General features: G+C 37.0%; 1 protein-coding gene across 1 annotated transcript; it reads left to right on the top strand.

Annotated features, from left to right (window-relative positions):
* The first annotated feature begins 22126 nt into the window (after window positions 1-22126).
* Window positions 22127-22989, top strand: LOC148848911 (uncharacterized). The gene is made up of 2 exons (XM_088951376.1): window positions 22127-22262; window positions 22346-22989. Exons 1-2 carry the CDS (start codon window positions 22127-22129, stop codon window positions 22987-22989), a joined length of 780 nt encoding a protein of 259 aa, XP_088807502.1.
* The last annotated feature ends 905 nt before the right edge of the window (window positions 22990-23894 follow it).

The following is a 23894-nucleotide window of genomic DNA, read 5'->3' as shown; positions in this document are numbered from 1 at the left end:
CATGGACATCATGGAGCATCATTTCTGCATGGTCCTTCCTCTATGATTATCTTGATCAAATAAATCGAACTCCTCTTTAAAACTGCACAATTACGCTCCAAATCATTTTGCAAGACAATTTCATTATAATTAGTGCAATACCATGCTAATTCAAAAAACATTATTACCAAAATCATCAAGTTAAAGGTATGAAAATATATACAAATATAGGCTTATCAATAATTTATGAAAATAAACATAAATAAAAAAGAAAAGAAAAGAATGTTGTAGTAATTTCCCCCCTCAAAGAAACCATTATTAAACAATGATATGCACACCAATCAGACTATCTTTCAAAGTCTAATAAACCATTACATGTGCAACCAAACAATCACTAAGAGCTTCAAATTAAAAAGAAAATGTGAGGAAAATGCAGACAAGTAAGAATTATATTTCCAATTTATTTAGCATATGCCACATTACTATAATACAAGCAAGCAATCTTTTTTGAAAGTGGGTCCAAAGGGGACTAGCCGATTGCATAGGTTAATGACATCCAAAGAAGAGCTTAGGGCTCTTTGGTTCTTGGAACCCGACCTCATGTGCAACGTCATGATAAAAAGTATATATGTGTCTTATTCAATCAATGACATGGCAATTCTGCAATGCCTAAGCTAATGACCAACAACACCTAGGCATGCAATTTCAGATGTCTATGACTATCAGCAGGACTGGTGGTACAACCAATACAATTGCACAATATCAATTAATCCATACCTAAGATGCTAAGATCAATTTCATCACCCAGTGACTTGTATCATATGCAAATATGTTATTGTGTTATTGTTTAGAATGAATAGTTTAGTTTTATATAAAAAGGTTGGTAGAATCAGAACATGCCTTCTACAAGCACTCTGGTGAGATCAATGCTTTTAAAACAAGAAGTGCAAACAATACACAGGAGTACAAATATAACAGGTTCTACGTCTAACTCAAGAAAGGATTAAAGGAACATGGATAAACAAAGGCAAGAGATATGTCATACAAAAATATTTGATATTAATAAAAAACATGAGGTGCACACCTCTATAGGGTTGTATCTATAAAAAAATGGAGATTCTGGGCAAGCCAGATGATATATCTAGTCAACTTTGACCAATAGTGGTTCTACGACATCTGCATATACAATACATAAATTTTAAGATATCAATGGGGAAATGATCTAATTAAATCCTTAAAACAAAGCAAATATTTAACAGAGTTTTCTTGTATATTCTTAGAGAAGCGCCTTCATAGGATGAGGGGAATTGCTTATTGGCTTAAAGGAAGGCATTTCTCTTGGGAGGATAAATAATTGTCTTTTGTTGTATTCTAGTGGACAATTCTGATTTGTGTAACCTTTAAGCTCCATAGTGGATAATTCTGATTGTCTTCACCCATAGACACATGAAGGGATGAGAGATTCATCATATGGATGGTCGAACCCTGCAGAAAGGTAGGGTGAAATTTCAAAAGTCTCTCTCTCTCAAAACTGCATTTTTCAATGATCAATCTTGAACCAAGAACCGAACCAGATCTGAACCAAAATAGTAGGAGAGGAATATATCTGATACAAAGAAACAATATCCTCCAATGAAGGTGTTCATGCCCAAAGAAGTCTCCAAAGAATGCTCCCACTGAAGATGATACAGTGTAGGGTGGAGTAGAATCAACAGTGTTCTTCCCAAGAACCGAATCCTTCAGCAAGAATTCGATGGTGGCTGTGAGCACAACTTCAGATCAGCATTTCTCCAAAGACTGATATCAAGAACTGTTCTTGATCGCTCCTACAAAATTGGAGATCAAACTGGCAATAGGCGGCAACTGGAGAACACAGGGAGAAGATGGCGCAGTCACATTGTTGTTGTCTTCTCTCTGTGTGATCTAAGATCTGATCTCTAGATGTTGGGATGAGCTGAATGGTTCGCCCTCTCCTCCTTTTATAGCCTTACAAAGATCAACTCCTAATCTCATTAGGAGTTTCCTGATTCAAATCCTTATTTCAACCTGGACTCTCTTTAAGTGATAAGGATAAATATTTATCTTATCTACAGATTAGATCAACTCTCTCCTAATCTCATTAGGAGGTTTCCAGATCCAAATTCAGATCTGAACTCTCTAAGTGGATAGGGATAACTCCCTATCCTATCTGCTGATCCAATCCCAGATCCGCCCCTCTCTTTAATTAGTCCAACTAAACCAGTTCGAAATGGGCTTTAGGCCCAATAAGTCTATGTGCTCATTAGCCTTCAAAACTGTTGCCCAGTTGGGATTCTTTGTATGGTGTGAGACCCAAACATTGATCTACACATCAACCACATGGGTTCAGCCCAGCCTTTATTACAAGGCCTGGCCGAATTTACTGAAAAAACAGTGAACCCCCTGAAGCCCATCACATTGACTCCTAGTGGGCCCAACACTTACACTAAGTGGTACCTAGGCCAAGCCACATTATAAAAACCCAGGGACTGTGGGCAGATGCAAGATTAGTCCATCAAGTATTACCCTCAATGGTCTTATACTTAACCTCTCAGCCCATAATGATCAAACACTGCCCGACAAGAGATGACCTCTCCCTCGGCTGCAAGAAACAATGTTGCACTCTCTACTCGGATCCCGGGAATTAAAACCTTTTACAAACATTTTGAAACCATAATATATTACATACATATATATATATATGTATATCTGTATATAAATATATTTTGCAAAACAAATTTCAACGATTGAAATCGGTTACCGACAGTCTTGGTTTCCATCAGAGAGAGTGCATCCCCGATCATTACCTTCGTCTGACAAAGGGGCTGATCCTATCACTACGATCACCTACTCAGATGAATTCTCGGACTGTCCCAACATACCCAGGTTTTGACCCCCGCTAAGGATCTCACTGATTGGCATATCAAATATAGCCCAATCCGACACCCAGTGCAGTATCATAATCAAGTCTAGGGGTCAGGTGTAACATTCCTGTTTTGCCCACTAATCACCAAGGTCCAGGCAATACTGAAAATCTGGTCCGGTTCAGGATTTCAAGTAAACATACACTGCATGTACCTCGGGTCTTACCCTGACAGCTGAGACAGGCCACCCCAATATTTGGCAGCACACCAGTGTCAGCCTTAGCAGGATAAATCTCCCCGGACTTATCCAATGACTATGAACATTCTAAACTAACACGAGTCTCATAAGTGTCCAATTTAAGGGTATTACGCAGAAACACATCACAATAACATGAATCAAATATGTATTTTATTTATTTATAATAAATGTCATAGTGTACATCATTCTGATTGGAGCTAAGGGCATACACTGTCTAACAACACAAACATCCTATTAAAATCTCCAATTTCAAGGGCTTATATGTGGATTATTTGTTATGGAGAATGTTTATTAAACCTCCTATGACTGTTGTTGATGGATTTGATGATTGGTAATGCAGTCAACATTACCATGAAAAATAACTCAAATCCTGTTTACACCCCAAACATGTTTTGAACTGCAATGCGATGAACTGTGATGTTGGGTCTCCTCTACTAGTTACAAAAATCAATGAACTGCGATGCGATGAACTACGATGAATGGCTGCGATGAACTACGCTGAACAACATTGAATGGCGATGAACGGTATCTCTGGCGATCGGCAAGAAGATACAAGTCAGAGATAACGGTGGCTTAAGGTTGGAGAAAGTGGAGGCTGGTTTCGATGGATATCTGAAATGTTTCGAAGAGATTTTCCAAAGAAAACCCTGGCGAGGAGGAGATGGGAAGCAGGAACTGGTATAGTCGGGGAGGTTCGAATGCAAGAACGAGGAAAAATCTTACCTATAGTAAAGTTGTGGTAGCTGGTGTGTGGCCAGAGTCTGGCGCAACAGAGCTGAAGCAGTGTGATGATAACGTGGTCGAGTTTATTGACCAACGGGTGGTAGATGTGAGAAAAGATTTCCCAAGGGGTTGCCTTGTGGGGAGATTTCGGTGGGGAGTTGGAGTGAGAGAGGTAGGGGACCGAGCGAAGAGAGTATGGAGGGAGGTGGGAGGTGCAAAGGTAAAGAAAATGGTGGATGACATTTTCCTTTTTATTCTTCCGTCGAAGGAAGATGCAGGATGGATTCTTAGAAATGGCCCATGGTGGATGGGAAGAAACCAACTTCTTTTGGACTGGTGGGGGGCAAGTTCCAGATGCTTCTATCCAGAAGCGGACTCTGACTCTGTCCACAACAACCCAATCTGGGTAAAGATTTTTGGCCTTCCCCTAATCCTCTAGTGTCCAAGTGTGATCAAGGCAATTAGGAATAGATGTGGGGGATTTCTAGAAACTCACGATTCTCTGACGAAACATGAAACTTGTGAGTGGGTCAGGTTGAAGGTGTGTGGTGGTGTAAACGTCCCTGATAGTGTGGAAGTTGTTGATGGTGAGGTCCTATTCACAATCAAAATCTGGTTGGAGGTCCTCCTGTTGGCTAGAAGATGGAACCAGGGGGGAATAGAGAGGATTCAAAAACCCTTATTATTGAAGATGTAGAGGAGAGTTTGTCTTCAAAAGAACATGAAAGAGAAGCAGTGACTTACCTTCCCACACCACTTCTGGGGAAGAGACAATGATCCTAACGGCTGGATTCCAGTGAAAGGGAGGATGAAGAAGATGAAGAGATGGGGAATACAAACCATAGGATCTTCAAACAAATGGACGACAGAGATGGTGTCTCGAGAAGCCCAAAAGAGGGGGAGATTCAATTTTTGAATCCTTCACATGGAGTTGATCTGATTAAAGAATGTATAGAGGAACTTCAAAGAGGAAAGTCCGGAGCTCCTGCCCACGTTTATCACAACCACGCATGGAGAACATCTCATCCTTTGCATAGTATTATGCAGGGGGAGATGTTCCCAATTCATGGGGGGTAGTGTGTTGTGGGTAAACGTGGGTAGGGTTCTCGTGGGCAGGAGATCCAAACTCCAAAGAGGAAAAGTAGTGGAGGACAGGTTGGCTACGTCTAAGGAGAGAACTCAGGTATCAGTAGAAGACCCCCAACCCATTTGGTTAATCTCGAGCAAGCCCAAACCCAAAATCTGAGTCACCTGGGTTCAACTTTCCAGTTGAAATGGGCTAATGAAGAAAACAAAACTAGGAAGGCCAGAAGTGAACCCAAACCTCACTGGTGGGAACTAACCAGCAACGACCAAGTTTTACTTGGGCCCCAGTGGCTTAGCCAACCCCTGAGAAGATCTAGTTCTCTTTCTTCGCCGGTTGGACAAAGATCAGGTCTTTGTGCCTTCTTGTTGGAGAACACAGAGGAAAACGTTGGTTTAGCTCTTTCCCCTGATCAACAGTGGCGGCAAACTTCTGGGAACTTAAGATCAACTCCAAACCAATTCTTTGTCATTCAGGTGGAAGAGGAGCCAATGGAGGTGCAACCGATTATGGTGGTTGACTCTTCTTCTCAGATGTTGAGTCAATATGTTGCGCAAGAAGGGGAGAAGTTGACAACTATTTTGGACAAAATCCATAAAGATAGTTTGCAAAGAATTAAAAACATCTCATCCACAAGAAACAATGGAAAAGGTGCAGTTGTGCTGACATAGGAAGATAAGTTTTCTAAGGCTTCTTCCTCCTCTTGGGTTTCTTCAAAATTACTGGGGTTAGGGAAATTTATGGGAGTGTCACTAGATGGGTGGAGGAAGAAACAACAAAATTTGTAGAGGGAATCAAGCATGGAATTCTCATAGAAAGGGGAAAGTTAGTTATGAAAAAAGGGGACACTACTTCAAAAAAGAACAAGGAAATGATGAGATTAAACTGGGGCTTAAATGACAGGGTAGGAAACTACGAAGGGGGGATGAGAGTTAGTAAGAAGTAGAAAGGAAGGGGTTCAATTTTTGTCTATCTTTTAAATTATTAATGGATCTGAAGATTCTATCTTGGAATGTTAGAGGGTTGGGATCGGGAAGAAGGATGTTAGTAGTGTGTGAAGTTATAAGAAAAGCAAAAATTCATATCTTTATGCTTTAGGAGACTAAGCTGGAATCTTTGGATGCAGGAATTGTTCGAAGCATTTGGGGTGGGTGTCAGGTGAGATGGAGAGCTAAATCAACAAGGGGTAGTGTTAAAGCCTTGGTCACCCTTTGGGATCCAACTATGTGTAGGCTAATTTCATGTAAGGTGGGTTTTTTTTCCATCTCTCTCTTTATGGAATTACCTAATGGAAGCATTTTTCAAGTGACCAAAGTGTCTGGTCCTACTGAAGCAAATCTTAGAACTCATTTTTTGGAAGAACTAGAAGCAATGAGAGATTCTTTTTCTTATCCATGGGTAATTGGTGGGGATTTCAACATCTCTATTAGTTGAAGAGAAAAATATCAGAAGCAGGAGATCAAGGGGGATGTGTCTATTTGCTGATTTTGTAAACAACTTGGAGCTTATAGACCTTCCTCTAGTGGGAGGAAGTTTCACTTGGACCAACAATCAGGATACCCAACTCTTGTCTAGCTTGATAGATTCCTGGTCTCTAAGAACGAGGATGAACTCTTTCCCAATTTCAAGCAAGTGATTCTGTCGATACCTATCTCAGACCACGCTCCAATCCAACTAATATGTAGAAGTAGTAACAGAATCAAAACCCCTTTCAAGTTCGTGAATGCATGGTTTGAAGAGGCTGATTTCCTGTCATTATTAAGATCTTTTTGGTCTGAAGTGCAAGTTGAAGGGTCCAACTCTTTTATTCTAGCTCAAAATTTGGGGGCAGTTAAAGAAAAGTTAAAAATATGGAAAGTGGAAAATAATCTGAATGCAGAAACAGAGAAGAAGGCTTGTCTTGGTCTTATTGCTGAAATTGATAGAGCAGACGAAGCATGCCCAATTTCAAAAGAGTTAAAACTGAAAAGAATTCAAGAAAATGTGGCTTTTGTCAAATTGACAGTCAAAGAAGAACTAAAATGGAGACAAAAAGCAAAATCAAAATGGATGAAAGTGGGGGATAGGAATACTCACTACTTTCATAAACTGGCAAATGCAAGAAATAGACTTTCCACAATCAGCAAACTTATTTGGGATGATAAGATGATTGACTCGATTGCAGAAATCAAGGTAATTGCAACTTCTTTTTATAAAAATCTTTATAAGGAGAACTAGAAATGCAAACCCTTCCTCATAAGCCTTCCTTTTAAAAGATTGAGTGAAGATCAAAGAAACCTTCTTGAAAAAACTTTTTTTGAGGAAGAGATTAAGATGACAATCAACAACCTGGACAATGAGAAGTCCTTTGGGCCTGATGGTTTCTCCAATATGTTTTATGTAAAGTATTGGGATTTTGTGAAGCAAGACATCCTTAATGCCTTTCAGACCTTCCATTCAAATGCCTCTCTTCAAAAGAGTCTAAATAATGTACTTATTACTCTCATTCCTAAGATTGAAGGCATTGTGCATGTAAAAGATTTTAGACCAACTAGCCTTCTAAATAGCTTTTGCAAGATTTTGGCCAAGGTCTTAGCTGAGGGGATGAAAGGGGTGTTGGATAGTGTGATCTTGAAAAATCAAAGTGCCTTTATGCCGAGTAGGCAAATGATTGATCCAATGCTTATTGCAAATGAATTGTTAGATTCAAGGAAAAGAGAGGGGATTCCAAGTATAATGTATAAGCTGGATATTGAAAACGTTTATGGTCATGTCAATTGGAACTGTTTAGACAGAGTTCTGGAAAAAATGAATTTTGGGCAAAAGTGGAGAAACTAGATGAAAGTTTGTGTATCATCTCCCAAATTCTCCATTTTGATCAGTGGATAATTAGTAGGCTCAATGATTTAAAAGACACCTAGGCTTACAAGTGAGGCGCATTTCAAGGTATGCACCTCACCTAGGTCCTAGGCATAGTCCTTTCAAAAGATGCACGCCTGATGCGCCTTGCACCTCAGCCCTGGTGTGCGCCTTTTGAAAATTTGATACTTTTTTGCCTTTTTTGAACACATGGCTAGGTCGAGGGCCTTGCCCCCAGATCCTCATGCCACACCCCTCGAGGCAAGCCTAAACAAGTCCACATTAGCTCTTAAATTCTTAGTTTTCACACAAAAAATAATGATTTTATAGTTTTACTTGCTTTTAAAGAAGACATTTTATTAGGGTAGATGAATGAACAACATTACCAAATTGGGGATTCATTCATTCATCCGAATAAAATGTCTTCTTAAAAAGCAAGTAAAACTATAAAATCATTATTTTTGTGTGAAAACTAAGAATTTAAGAGCTAACATGGACTTGTTTAGGCTTGCCTTGAGGGGTGCGACACAAAAGCGGCGTGTAGAATCAAGAATGTAATATGTTTTACATTACATTTGCCACGTGAAGTACTACAATTGAGTGAAGAAAGAGATTAGAGTTTTTAAATGCTTGAAAATGTTTCACATGTTTGATTTTATTTTTAAATTTTCATTTGAATATGCTTTATATAATTACATCTTATGTTTATGCATTTTAATTTTAGATAATAGGTCTTTTAAAATATTATTTTAAAATTTATGTTTATATATTGTTATTAATATTATGTTTAGTATTTTTTATTTTTTGGCATTCTTTTTAATTTTCTGACTTTTTTTATTTTTTAGCATTTTTTTATAATTTTGCGCCTTGGTTCAAAAAGGCGTGCACCTTGTGCCTTAGGCGCAAATTGACCCTTGCGCCTTTTTTGTGCCTTGTGCTTTTAAAACACTAAGCAAGCTTCTTTGAGAGTTCTAGAGGTTTAAGGTATGGAGACCCCCTATCTCCCCTTCTCTTTATTTGCATTTATTATGATTCGACCTGCCCTTGAGTTATGTTAGTCTAATAACAACCAAGAAGAGAGGAGAAGAAAGAAGAAAGAAAAAGAGAGAGAAGGAAGAAAAGTCAGGTTCGAATGAGAGAAAAATTACCTCTCCCATTCAGTCAATCAAGAGCCGAATTGAGTGCAAGGTTAGAGATAACTTGCACAATTCGGTTGGTGTTCATTCAGCTGAGTTGATGATCATCAATCCAGCTGAAATGAAGCCCTAGAATTGCTAGATTTGAGTGCATGCATGGTGATTAGATCCTTGATAAAGATATAAGGACCATAACTCATGCATAGATTGAACATGCGCTCGAGAGAGGTTGTTCATTGCTTTGGGATTTCACCAAACCAAGGCTAAATCCTATTCTACTCGAATTGCCTAGAAAACTAGTTGCTGAATTTATTTTTCTATGCATCTTTAGCTTGTCTCCTCACTTGCATACAAGGTGTTTGGTCCAATGTGTTAGAGATAACTTTGTAGTTAGAATTTCAGATTTTCATTAGTGTTACATTTCGGCTGATCAGATAATAGTAGACTGATTTATTACTAGTAGTTGCTACATAAGTCCTCGTGGGACGATATTCTACTCACTACTCTATTACTTGAGTGGCTAGTGCACTTGCTAGTGTCACAATGAGCCACACATCATGTAGTCAATACCATAGATTTGGGAGTACCCTTTTTCCAACTAGTCTAACTTTCAGTCGCTCTACACTACCATCAGGTAAGTACTTAACAGTATAAACTCACTTACAACCAACAGCATGGTTCACGATAGGAAGAGTGGTGAGTTCCCAAGTATGATTCTGAATTAGAGCTAGGAGTTCTTCCATTGCATGACGCCATTTTGGAGAGGCAAGGGCTTCTTGGACATCCTTAGGGACAACAACAGATGATAACAAAGAGATAAACTGGCGATGGGAAGCAGAAAGGTGAGTGAGTAAAACATAATTAGAAATAGGATGAAGGGTACAAGTGTTTACCTTTCCGCAGGGCAATGGGAAGATTAAGATCAGATACTGGGGTTGGGGCTGGGGCTGGTGTGGGAACAACTGCCGGATCTGTCGATGTTGATGGAGCTAGAGGAGGAACAGCCAGTACATGTGGGCGATGTCTATACACTTAATGAATAAGTGTCGTTCAACAAGTGGTGACACTAGAGGCAAGGACTTGGTCACAACTGAAACAAAATGAATAAAATTTGCAACTGGAAGAGGAAGAGGAGAAGGTGATGACGAGGAAGAAACATCACCGGACCCCAAGAAAAATGGAGTAAACTCAAAGAAAGTAACATCAGAACACACAAAGGAACATCGAGAACTAGGGTGATAACACTTACCCTTTCTGGGTCTAAGAATAGCCAAGGAAGATGCACTTAATGCATCATGCATCTAACTTGTCCTTCCCAGGGCTCAGATTATGGACGAAGCAGACACACCCAAAAACCTGAGGAGAAAGAGAAAATTGAGACAAGGTGGGAAACAAGGTAGTGAATGGGGAATCACCATTAAGGATAGATGTGGGCATCCAATTAATCAAGAAGCAAGAAGTAAGCACCACATTACTCCGAAAGGGTTTGGAAACATTCATGTGATGCATGAGAGATTGAGCAATTTCCAAAAGATGACAATTCTTTCTCTCAGCCACCCAATTTTGTTGTGGGGTGTGTACATGAGGTCTGATGTATAATGCCATGTTGGTCCAAGTATTCTTGAAATGATAAAGAGAAATATTCACAACCATTATCGGAATGAAAGATTTTAATGTGAACACTAAATTGGTTGCGAATCTCAGCATAAATTTTTTTGAAAATAATAAATAATTCACTCATTTATTTCATTAAATAGAGCCACGTCATCCTTGAATAATCATCAACAAAAATCACAAAATATCTATATCCATTGTATGACATCACTTTATAAGGACCCCAAACATCTGAATGAACAAAAAAAAAAGGTTCGACACATGATTATCAACCCTAAGACTAAAGGGAACACGGTGATGTTTCCCCAACTAACATGTTTCACAATATAAAACAGAAAGTTGACTCAATGAAAGAACCAAATATTTTAAAACTTTTAGTGAATGATGACCAAATCGAAAGTGCCACTAGAGAGGAGAGAGAGATTATTAGAGAATTTTTGATGTTCTTCCACCACCGTCAAGATAATACAACCCATCAGCTTCATGCCCTTCACCAATTGAGTGACTTGGTCAACTTACTAACAGACATAAAGTTAAACGGAAATTTAGAGACATACAAAACAAAGGATAAAGGTAAGGGGGTCATGTTAACATTGGTAGCACCATAAATGGAGGATGTAGAGCCATTAGCAACGGTAACAGGTTGTGATGTTGAGTAATGAGAGAGGAAAGAAAACACACATGTAGTTCCAATCATGTGATCAGAGGCTCCAGAGTCGATAATCTAGGGATTGGATGTGGATGCCAGACAAGCTATACTTGAGTGTGTGAGAGTAGCCATGTTCTGCTGAGATGTGGCCTGGACAAACCTCTTATACTCATCACGGGGGACACTCATCATCTCCTTCCCGGGAATATCTATGGATATAGGAAGGATCTGATCAGCTAAACAACTCTCTTGCCTGAAGTTGTTGTCACTAGTTATGGCATGATTGGCCCAGATTGAGGGTGGACCATGTAAGTTATATCAATAATTAATGGTATGTCCATCAATACCACAGTGAGTACACCTCCTCAGACCCGAATACAACTGTGTAGTTCCACCACCACGGTTATATGTAGGTCCACCACCACCACTCCGGCTAGACTGAGCTCCCCGAGCTCCACCTCTAACACTATGGCCCCTCGATACTGCAAAGGTTGATCTATCGGAAACATTAGAGTTCTTAGTAGATCCAATGGAAATCCTTCAAAGTCAAACAAACACCTCTTCTAAGGAAGGGAGAGCTAACCCTCCTAGTATTTGAGCCCGCATTGGTTCATACTCAGATTTCAGCTCCACCAAAAATCGAGTCACATCAAGTTGTTCTCTCTGCTATTGTTGAATTTTGACATTAGAAGTGAAGGGGTGATAAACATTCAACTCATTATGAATGTTTCTCATACTAGCATAGTACTCTTCAGGACTTTGATTGCCCTTTTGTAGATTAAAGTATTCCTAATACAGCTGATATACTCTTGTGTGTATTGTCTTGGCCAGAATACAACTTCTTAGCATGGTTCCACACATCTTTGGTAGTGTCAAGAAACATGGAATTAACAGTAATCTTGGGTTCCATACTGTTCTATAACCATGTGATAATTTATGCATCCTCTTGTTCCCAATCATCATACTCATGAGAATCAGTGGAGGATTTTTCTTCCCTTGTGTGTTTCACCTTCTTCTTTGTCTTAAGAAAAACTTCTATAGATTTAGCCCAAGGTACATAATTCTCTTCATTCAGTTTAATGGAGGTCATTTGAACATTCAGGTAGTTAGTAGGAATCATCACATTAGACTTTCTATCACTGTTGTCTCCCATTACTGAATTTTGTTATTGCTGAATTTGGCACACTGCACACTAGACCACACCACACATTGATCACATTGGTTTTAGTACTTGTTATTGTTGAAGATTGCACTCTTTACACCACAAACCCTAACCCACGACTACCTGAAATCTCACCACACTATATGAGGACCACTCCCCCCTTCAAACCACATTGAAAATAACATAAACCCTAGCACACTACAATCTAAATTCCCACCATACGATCTGAAACATACTTATTATTTGATTCACAACAATATATATATATATATATATAGAAATCTTTTACCTCATCACCCGAAAATCAAACCACACAAAAATCAGACCACACAAAACGCCCACTACACCAAATGAATCAGCCCTCTTCTCTTCATCGATTACGGGAGGGCTTCTTAGAAACCACAACAACCGACCACAAACAGCACAACTGGAGGCATAGAAACCTTCAAGAGAAGAGGGCGACCACTCCTTTTTAGCCCTTTCCCTTATCTCCAACCGATGGCAAAGAAACCAAGAGAAAACCCCAGACTTGGTGCGTAGAAAAAAGAAATTTGGGCAGATCCGAGTTGCTTAGTTGAGCTCTGATACCATATTATGATTCGGCCTTCCCTTGAATTCTATTAGTCCGATAACATCCAAGAAGAGAGGAGAAGAAAGAAGAAAGAAAGAGAGATAGAAGAAGAAAAGAAGAGAAGAAAAGTCTGGTCCGAATGAGAGAAAAATTACCTCTCCCATTCGGCCATATGTGTTTTATATTATTAACATAATGGAAAAGACACATGTGCCCCTACTTAAGTGAGGGACACTAGTTCTAACATAATATTACACATCAGAAACCTCAACATAAGTATAAAGACTAAAATACCCCTACATACTCGACACTAACAGTAGATTCGGGGTTGTGGAAAGGGTTTGCAATCTCCTCATGGAGTGAAAAAGTGAATATTCTTCAGTTTGCAGATGATACCTTATGCTTTATTGATGCCTCTCATGAATAGCTAGATTCTTGGGATCCTCAACTAGTTTGAAGTAGTCACTGGTTTGAAAGTCAACCTTAATAAAAGTCAATTATCCTAGTGGGTGAGGTCCCTAACCTAGAAGAATGTGCTTATCTTGGCTAGTCAGGTGGACCAACTTTCAGTGAAGTATCTGGGCCTTCCATTGGGGGCTAAATGCTCCTTTTCGTCCATTTCAGATCCAATAATTGAAAGATTGGAAAAGAAATTGTCCTCATGGAAGACAAAATACCTTTCCTTTGGTGGTAAAGTGACCCTTCTAAAAAGTACCCTTTCCAACCTTCCTACCCATTTTCTTTCCCTTTTCCCTATCCCAAATAAAGTGGCTAGGAAAATAGAGACTCAAAAAAAAAAATTTGTGGGGGAGGTTGGGAGGAAGAAAAGAAAATCCACCTTGTGAATTGGAACCAAATCTGCCTGCCTAAGGAAGCCTAGGTTTGAGAAGAATTAAGGTGACAAATTCGGCACTGCTTTGCAAATGGATCTAGAGATTTGCCACTAAAAGGGAAGCTTGGTGGAGAAGCCTAATTGCATCTAAATTTGGGGTGGAATGGGGTAACCGGAGAACTAAAACCCCCCACCTAATTGGGGATATTCTTTATAGAAAAGTATCATGAAGGTTTTCCCCTTGTTTGATGGGGGAATCAGCCTCAAAGTCGGTAAAGGGGATAGGATCAAATTCTGGAAAGATCATTGGTGTCTAAATCATACCTTGGCTGAAGAGTTTTCTCTTATCTTCCAATGTGCCTCCAACCAGAATGCTTCAGTAGCTGAAGTTTACACAGTTTTGGGCAATGAGGTGACTTGGGTTCCCCAGTTCAGAAGAGCTCTTTTTGACTATTCAAGAAGCTATGTGGCTGTTGGAGATTTTAAAATTTCAAATCATTGACTACAATCAGGATGATCAATGGAATTGGGTCTGGACCAAAGAGGGTGTTTTCTTAGTAAAATCAATGGCCAATAGACTCTACAGTAGAGTGGTAGTGGGGGATTTCCCTGCTAAGCAGATTTGGAATTCAATCTGCTCATCTAAGGTTAATTTTCTTGTCTAGACAATGGCCTTAGACAAATGTCTGTCCAGAACCAATCTTGAAAGAAGAGGATTGCAAATTCCAAATAAGTCTTGTGTCCTTTGCGATGATCATCTGGAGTCTACAGATCATATTTGCATTCATTGCCCGCTTGCTCCCAGGTGCGGTATCACTTCTTGAAGGCTGTGGGGATGTATTGGGTCATACCTAAATTGGTTAAGGAGTTGTTATGTAGTTGGAAGCTCAGTAAATTGAAGAAAAGAGGGAAATTGGTCGAGGTTTCTATCCCAACAGCTGTGATTTGGGCTATTTAGTCTGAGAGAAATAACATAATTTTTAATCAAAGAGTGAGAGGGCCCGAGGATATAGTTCACATGGCTGTTGGTAAACTGATCTCTTGGATTTCAGTCACCCCAGAATTCAGACACATAAATATAACTCATTTACCGAGAAACCAGTCAATTTGGTGCTTGTAATGGGAGTTCCTCAGGACTGTCTGGTTGTTGGCAGGTTCTGTTTTGTACTTTTATGAGTTTGATCTAATAAATTTATCTTACCTTTTTCAAATAAAATAATAATTGTCTTTGTTGTATTCTGGTTTACTATCATATTCTCTATTTTCTATTAGAATTTGCTCCCCACAAACATAAAATTTGCAATTATTACCACAAAATTAAAGCAAAGATGAGAAATACCATGATGAATAAGATCAAATATTGGATGACCGATCTCCATTTTCTGAAGTTGTCCAGTGAAGTAGTTATTAGCAACTATCACTTGAGTAACAAAGCCAGTAGCAGACATATAACTACCTAAACAAAATGATCAATGCATTTATCCAATGACTCTGACCAAAAATAAAATAGTTGATTCTATGCACTTTTGCAGGTATTCTTTATGGAACAAGGGCACATCCATTACACCAGAATTAGACACATGCCTGTCAAGCAACAACATAGACATGCTTCTAGGAAAGAGAAAAATGTAGGTTCCTCATTCTTTTCATTTTCCATCAGTTTGTCCACTAGGTGAGAACCAATGAATCTAGCTCCTATAGTAACCAAAATTCTCATATAGGACTGCATTCAACGTTGAAAGAACCACTTAAGATAAAAAAAAAAAAAAAAAAAAAAAAAAAAATTGATAATAACAATAATAATAACCAAATAAAAGAATAAGACCTATCTCAAATGAAGAACAAAATTATCAAAAGTTTTGGTTCAAGAAACATGCCAACTATAACCTTTCAAAAAACTTAAGAATGAGATATAGGGTGAATCCGCAAACACCAGAAGCTTGCATACCGGTGGTTGTTACTATATCAATCAATTATTTAAAGAGAAAAAAAAAAAAAAAAAAAAAACCTCGGATTTTCTCTCTTCCCATAAAGTCTAGCAACCAGAAAAATATTTAAATGCTAAAAATTATAAGTCCTATTTCTAAAAATTAGTCTCCTTATGAAGTTTTAACTATTTCAATATGAATTTCTAAAAATTAATTGTAGTATTTCAGCAACTAGATCTTCTGTTAGGCTTACTTTCAAACAATGGACTTTTACCAAAAGTCATATTCTATGGGGGCAGGATGGTCTGAGAAACATAAACGGAATGAGCAGCAAGAGTGCCATTGAGGAATCAGAAGGTTTGTCCTCTGTTTCTTTGGATGGCAAGCAATTAAAAGAAGTACAGTCAGTTCAAGCAATTAAAATAAATAAATCATTAAAATAGAGATGAAATAATCTGATATTACCTTAGAAACAATAAAAATATTTAATTAACTAAACCTATAAAAATTAACAAATTGTCCTAACGATAATTTAGTTTTCAGTCCATCTAAAAGGCATAAATATGAGTTGTGAATAATGTATTCATCATAAAGTCCTGATTTACCATAATATGGATTTTATCATTGTTGATCCCAAAATATCTTAAAACATGGTATATAGAAGCTGAGAATTTTTGAATAATTTTCATTGCCAAAAGCAATAGTAACTAGGAAAGGTCAAGTTCCAAGTTGTTGGCAAATAAAAGGCCTTGACACCCATAGAACTCATAATATATTCAAATATAATATGATCAAATCAATACAAAGATTAATCCACAACAAAGCCTTAGCCTAATACTGTAATAGACTAATAGATTGTATCACTCATTCAGTAGGAGCCGAGCCTTACTTGAGGGAAATTGATCATGAATATTAGGATTCTAAGATCTAAATCCAGATTCTTATAATTATTCAAACACTACTGAACTAGGGTTGTAATCAGATTGGTCCCACTACATCTGCATTCGATTTGATTATATCCAGATATGATCCAAAATCTGATATTTTGGGTATCGGATTTAGATTTAATCCACAACCATTTTATTGTGCATACAGTGACAAAAAATACAAAAGATGTTTTAGAAAAGTTAATTACTATTAACTTATACATGTATAAGAAATGTATTAATATAAAAGATTCTTCTTGTCTTCGTTTTTTCCTTTCTAGGATAAAAGGGCAGCCTAGTGTGCAAGGATCCCACCAATGTAGGGTTAGGGGAGGGATAGATGTAACAGCCTTATCCCTATACATAAAGAGAGGCTGTTTCCAAGATTTGAACCCTGGTCACCCATATTGCAATGAATCAACCCAACCATTGCGCCATTGCCCACCCTTAGAATTTCTGTCTATGATCCAAGTTCAAAAAAAAAACAATAACAAAATGATGACTTGTATACCCCATCTTCTCTACATATATTGAAGAACTTTGCCTGTTAATCGAGACAAAGATTAGTCAAGAAAGCATAGGAACGACTCATTTGATTTGAGGAGGTCATGTTACACCACTCTCAAAAATGCTGAAGAATTGTTAGCCGACTCCCTTTCTAAACAATGGGTAGTAAGGGAACAATTGTTTTGGGCAGCTTTGTAATATAGTGTTCTTTGTGGGGATGATATCATGATCATCAAATCAAAATTGTACTATCTTTTCTCATTCAATTAATTTAATATAATCAGTTTTTTAGTGATCAAGAAAAGAAAAACCACTACATATTAGTAAAGATAAAACTTTTTCTTTTCTTCTTTATAGGTAGAAACATAGTGTTGTTTGAGGCACACCTCAGTAAATGGTATTTCAGGATAAATGAAAGCAATCACCAATACAAAAAGAAAGTAATCAAAGAAGCAAATGTTCATGTAATCTTGAAACAATTTGTTATATGAACAAACTCAAGGATGATGGTTGTTGTCCATCTTCCAGTGGCGGATGGTATTTGTTTAACCAAGAAAAATGTGGAAAATCAGTATAAAATAAAATCAATATATATTCAGTTCTTATAGAGAACAAGGAATCTTAAAATTCATTAACTTATAAAATGTCTATAGGAAACCAGAATATGAATACTCTCAATACCACTTTTAGGAGCAACAACTACTGGAGTGATTGGCAATTACCTATTGGAATCCGCATCTCTATTGTAGTCACACAATATGAACTCCTTTCCACACTCCATATCGTATGATACATGTTCTCCTGGTCTAAAGAAGATTCAAAATACTAAATAGAGGAAATAGTAAAAAGATCAACCTTCCTTCCAGTAGAAAGAAGCTAGAAATAAGTCAATAACAGGAATTGGGAGGTAATACGGATGAGCCGAATCAATCAAAACAAGACAAGAACACTTGAAAAATATTTGTTGCCTTCAACTTGTACTTGGATAACAAGAAAACATGACAAACACACCAAACATCAAAATACATAATAAGTGCCAAGTTTTAAAAGGAATCCTCTTTACTACTTACGAGCTAAGTGGAGACAATGAGAAATAAAATTATAGTGCATTCAAAAAAAAAACACAAACCAAAATGAGAGGGACAGACCTAGAAAAATGAGACAGATTACAACGACAACAGTGACTATTGATCAAGCAACCAGTCAACTAACGAGCCCGACATCGTTTTGCACAAATAAGCCAAATAACCGAATAACAAAGTGCAAGCAAGAGAACTCAAATTCTAAGAGAAATTAGAAATAAAACTTGTACAAGAGTTGAAGGGAGAATAGCAACTTGAATTTATCTCTTCAATAAAGCATGGAGCGGCTGATCAAGTTGTCAGAGGAGATTTGAAGACTAAAAAGGGCAGAGAGAGCCATATCTGTGTACTTTGGATGGATCCTTTGCATCAAGTCCACTAGTAAAGGTTGCATGCACTTTGTTTGCCCAAGTGGCAAGAAATCTCCAATGATTCTATTTTCGAATCTTCAAGAAGCTCTGGTGTTTGATCCACCAATCTTATTAACTTGGATTTTCGTTTTGCTCTATTATTTTCTTCGACAAAATTGCATCCAAACATGATATTTGGATCGAAATGAAATGATAGGATATTGGTTCCTACTACATCTCTCAGTGTTAAAAACAAAATGATGTGGCTGATAACTTCATCTGGTAATTGACTGGGATGATCCTCTTTGATTTGCTTGATTTCATTTTCAAGCTAGAATATTTATATCAAGCTTTATGGTTACTACGATATCAGAATAGGGAAATGTATAAATTCCTAACAATAAGTTAGTCGATAGCCACAACCCAAATACAAGGGAAAAAAACAAAACAAAAACAAGATTCATTCAACGAGAACAGGTTTTTTACCTTGAGATGTGGAATTCTAGAAAAAGACTCCTAATCTTCTCAATCTATTCACCCACTTAGTTCTGCTTCTGTACTTTACTAAAAGGGGCAAGGATTTGAGAGAGAGAGAGAGACAAAGAGAGATTTGGGGGAAGGCGGGAAGGAGAAAAAGGTTTACGTGAAAGGGAGCCCTAATTCAATTTTCGCAACTCCGTCAACATTTTCTTTTTCGCGGCAATTTTAAATGACTGTCGCTATAAGACTGCACCTTCATCATCAAACTTCCAGACAAAAAGGTGCTGGAATTTTTCGAATTTCTCAAATCGTCATATTGGGTGTCCTAATTTAGATTTAAGGGAATAGCTAGCCTAGCTGAATTTAAATTTATTATTAGCCAAGGGAATTGAAGCAAGTGTAAACTTATAAACCAAAGCTGGAGATCTTTTTTTGTGTTTTGTGTTTTCTTCTATTTTTTTTATTTATTTATTTTTTAGGGGACCTAATAATTAATTCATTCTTTCTTAAAACTATACTGCCTCTAATTCATCCCAATCCTATTTTGACTATTAACCTCCCAAAGCTTATGTATTTTAACCTTTTATCACCTCTATTTTTTTCCTTTTTCTTCTTTTTCTTTGGGTTTTCTCTTCTATTTTGTTTCTTTTATTTTATTCCAACCTCCTTGGATTGCTTATTTTATTGGTTTACTCCAGCTCTGTACACATCAAAATGTGTTTTCAAGGGGATCTAGGCTCAAGTGTGGCATATCAAATCCCACGCATCGTCTTGATACATATGAAATTCATATAATGGTGTTCAAAGCATGATTTCAGCACAAAAGCATTCATCCCAACAGTCATATCATTCATATGCAATTCAGCAAGGCCATCAACTTTGAAGTACTTTAAGTATCATGTCATTTGCACAATTGATCATGCTACATGTTTAGGAAAGGCGCATAGTTTTTCATGGTCGCTTCGCCCAAACGCCATATGTTTTGCACACTAGGCACCCGTCCAGAGACTTAAATGGGCGTTTACATGCATCTAAAAAAATTATTTTTTTTAAATTTATTGATTTGATATTTCATTGGTTGTTGTATTCTTTTAAAATTAATTTGTTACATTGTATCATTTTAATATTAAGAGAACTATACAACTAAACTAACTAATCTTTATTTTATTTTCTGTCACAAGGTTTTGGTTCGATTGGAGAGGGAGGAGAACCGAACACTGCAAGCTCGAGCCCCAACCCAACTCCATCTCACCTTAGTTCGAGCAAATAAGTTGATATGAAAACTTCTTTTCCAGATTTCAAAGTTTTAGACTCTTTATTTTCTTTTCGAAAAAACAGGGGCCCCACCAGTCCTCCCCTTCTTCTTTTCAGATTTCAGTCGATTTTTTTTTCCAAAAAAACAGGGGCTCCGCCCCAATACTACTCAATCCTCCCTTTCTCCACTTCTTCTTCTTCTTCTTCTTCCCACCCCATGAGTCCAACTGTTCTTAGCTAGTCACTTTCACTCTCTTAGTCGTCAGTCCGCCCCATGACTCCATTTTTTTTTACCTTTTTTTTTGAAAAAAAAAAACAGGGGCTCCGCGCTACTCTTCTCCTCCCTTCACTCAATCAATATTTCAGTCATGATTCACACTTGAATCATCTCGGTTTTTAATAGCTGAAGCTACCGAGCCTACTCTTCTCTTCTTCTCTTCTTCAATTCTTCTCTAATCTCTTCTTTAATTCTTCTTCTCATTCAAATTTTTTATATCATTAATTTTTTTATATGGATGATGAACTACATGGCTGAAACTTGATTGAGTGATTGTATGGCTGAATTGAATTCTCTTCTTCAAATGTTTTTTATGGCTGAATTACATGTTTGAAACTTGATTAAGTGATTAATTGATTATATATATGATATGATATATCATTAATATATATGATTATATGGTTGAATTCTCTTCTTCTCTTCTTCATTAATGTTTTTTCTACATGGCTGAACTACTCTTTTATTTTTTTTTATCAGTTTTTTCAAATGTTTTTTATATCATTGACATATATAATTATATATGGCCGAAATGCTTTTACCTGGCTAAACTACAAGCCTCACTTTGAAACTTGATTATATGGGCATGGCTGAAGCTGAACTGAAATTTTGATATTTAAGTAATGATTATATGACTGGTTTTTTTTATTTTTATTTCTATATTGCAATATTGATTGCTTTTGTTGATTTACAATATTGCAATATTGCATTTGATCTATATTGCAATTTGATATTTGATTATATAGCTGAACTGAAATTTGCTTGTTGTAGCCTTTAAATTTTTACTTAATTTCTATTTCTAAGTTCTAACTAAATAACTGAATTATTGATTAGCTGAAATTTTCTTTCTTTGTTTTTATTTTTATTAATTTATTAATTAATGTCATTTCTGATTTGCCCTTGGTCTTAGACTCTTAGTCTTTTTATTGGTGATTTGTCATTGTCATTGTTGATTATATAATTGATTCGTTACTGATTTGTCATTGCTGATCTGTTTTTATTTTCATTAGATAATGGCAGATTAGGCAAATCAAAACACTTCTGGCACTAAGAATAAAACCTAGTCAAAAGATGCAGCATGGAAATATGCATATTGGCATGATTTAGAGGACAAAAATTCTATTACGTGTTCCTTGTGTGGAAAGATTGTCAAATGATGAATTAAGAGAGCAAAAGAAAATTTAATTGGAGGATTCGGGGATGTTACCAAGTGTCCAAAAGCTACAATGAGTATTGCAAAAGAGATGCAAGGCATGTACAAAAATAAGAGGAAGAAACTGTTAAGTGATTTCATAGTGGATGACAGTTGTGGGTCATAGGAGCAAATGGTTTGTGAGAGAGAATCTCACCATGAAAGTAACCAACCTATGGAAGTAGGTGGCTCCATTTCAACTAGTAGGAGGACCCATGGATTCTTTTGTGAGGCCAAGTCCAGAAGAAGTGGTAGAGGCAAGGCATAAGGGACAATTGGTGCAAACAAGCATAAAAAGCAGGTTGAAAAAGGAAGAAAGACAAAAGGTGAACGAATATGTTGCAAATTGATTTTATTAAGCCAGAATATCCTTCAACACAGTAAAGTTGAAGAGTTTTGAAATTATGGTAGAAGCAATTGCACAATTTGGGCCTGGGTACAAACCTCCAAGTTACCATGAGTTGAGACAGTCACTCTTGAAAGAGGAGGTTGAGAAAACAAAATTGCTTTATAATGAATATGAGGCCTCTTGGAAAACCTGTGGTTGCACTATTATGTTTGATGGATGGACAGATAAGAGGCAAAGAAATTTGCTCCTAAAGGTACTTTCTTCTTGAAATTAGTTGGTGCCTCCAATGAAATCCACAATGTAGCTTATTTGTATGAATTGATTGATAAAGTTGTTGAGGAAATAGGAGAATATGTTGTGCAAGTGGTTACTGATAACCACTCTTCTTATATTGTTGTAAGAGACCTTTTGAAGATAAAGAGAAATAATTTATTTTGGGCATCTTGCGTTGCTCGTTGTTTGGACCTCATGTTGGAGGATGTTGGAGGATTGAAGCCTACCAAGAATTGCATTTCCAAGGCAAGACATGTGACGTCCTTTATCTATAGACATCCTCTTTTCCCTACTTATATGAGGGAGAAAACACATAGGAGGGATCTTGTTAGATGTGTTGTTACAAGGTTTTCCACATCATTTCTTACTTTGCAAAGGTTGTTCGCTTTCAAAGAGCCATTGCGTTCTTTATTTGTTAGCGATGTGTGGAATAGAAGTAAATGGGCAAACAAACTAGAGTGTTTAAGAGTCTTAAGCACTATTCCTTCAGTTACATTTTGGAAAAATGTAAGGATTGCCCTCTTAGCTTTCCAACTAATTGTAGAGGTCTTACGGTTGGTTGATGGTGATGAAAAACCTGTAATCTTCCACTTTGCAAATGAACGAGCAAGGGAAAAGATCAAAACAAATTTTGGTGGAAAATAAAGAGAATATAAGCCCATTCTAGAAAATTTTGGTAGGCGTTGGTATAATATGATGCAACATCCTTTGCATCTTGTCGATTTCTTTCTTAATCCATCCCTCTTTTATAAAGCTAAAGCTGAAAATGAAACATCAATTGGGAAGCTTGAAATGGGCTTCATAGATTGTATTGAGAGGATGGTGAGTGACATTGAAATTTAAGATAAGATCTCTCATCAAATGGAAGAATATAAGCATGCCCATGGTGAATTTTCTAAGGAAATGGCAATTAGACAATGGGAAACAAAATAACCAAGGTAAACCTCATTACCTCTAGAATCTTATTTTCATTAATTTTTTTGTATTGATATCTTTGAATTTGTAATCTCTAATTTAAGTTTTTCTTTATTTGTAATTTGTACTTTGTAGTTGATTGGTGGCATACTTATTGACATTGCACACTAGACCTTAGGTGTATTGCATTATGCATATTAGGTCTTACATGCACATCTTCTGCCTGTAAACATAATTGGAGCACCTTTGAGCATGTAAGTAATTAATTTTATTATTATTTATTAATTGTTTTATGAATTCTGATTATAAAAGTTAAAATATTTTATTTTTATAATCTTATTATTTTTGTTTATTATGAATGTAGATTCATATCAAGAAGAGGAACAAACTTGATCAAAAGAGGCTTAACATTCTTTTTTTGTTCAAAATAATCAACATCTTCGTGAGAGGTTCTTGACAAGACCTGCAAACCCACGCCAATTTGATCCCATTTGCTTCGATGATGTTGATAAGAGTAGTGAATGGTTGACTAGAAGAGACCCATCAAATGAATTCATTCATGAAGGTGGTGATCTCACATGGAATGAAGTGGAAGAAACATTAGGAGCAACTGAAGCTATTCAGGGTACAAATAG

This window comes from Nelumbo lutea, chromosome 6 (genome assembly GCF_056320005.1).
Source record: "Nelumbo lutea isolate HS-2025 chromosome 6, American lotus-T2T, whole genome shotgun sequence".
Lineage (NCBI taxonomy): Eukaryota > Viridiplantae > Streptophyta > Magnoliopsida > Proteales > Nelumbonaceae > Nelumbo > Nelumbo lutea.
Note: the sequence above shows the minus strand (reverse complement) of the source record. Positions and strands in the feature narration are given on the sequence as shown.

Bases quoted from the DNA above. Each gene is read 5' to 3' on its own strand.
- LOC148848911 (XM_088951376.1), top strand. From the start codon at position 22,127: ATGGTAGAAGCAATTGCACAATTTGGGCCTGGGTACAAACCTCCAAGT. The intron at 22,263-22,345 runs GTGGTTGCACTA...TCTTGAAATTAG, and splicing joins TGAGGCCTCTTGGAAAACCT to TTGGTGCCTCCAATGAAATC.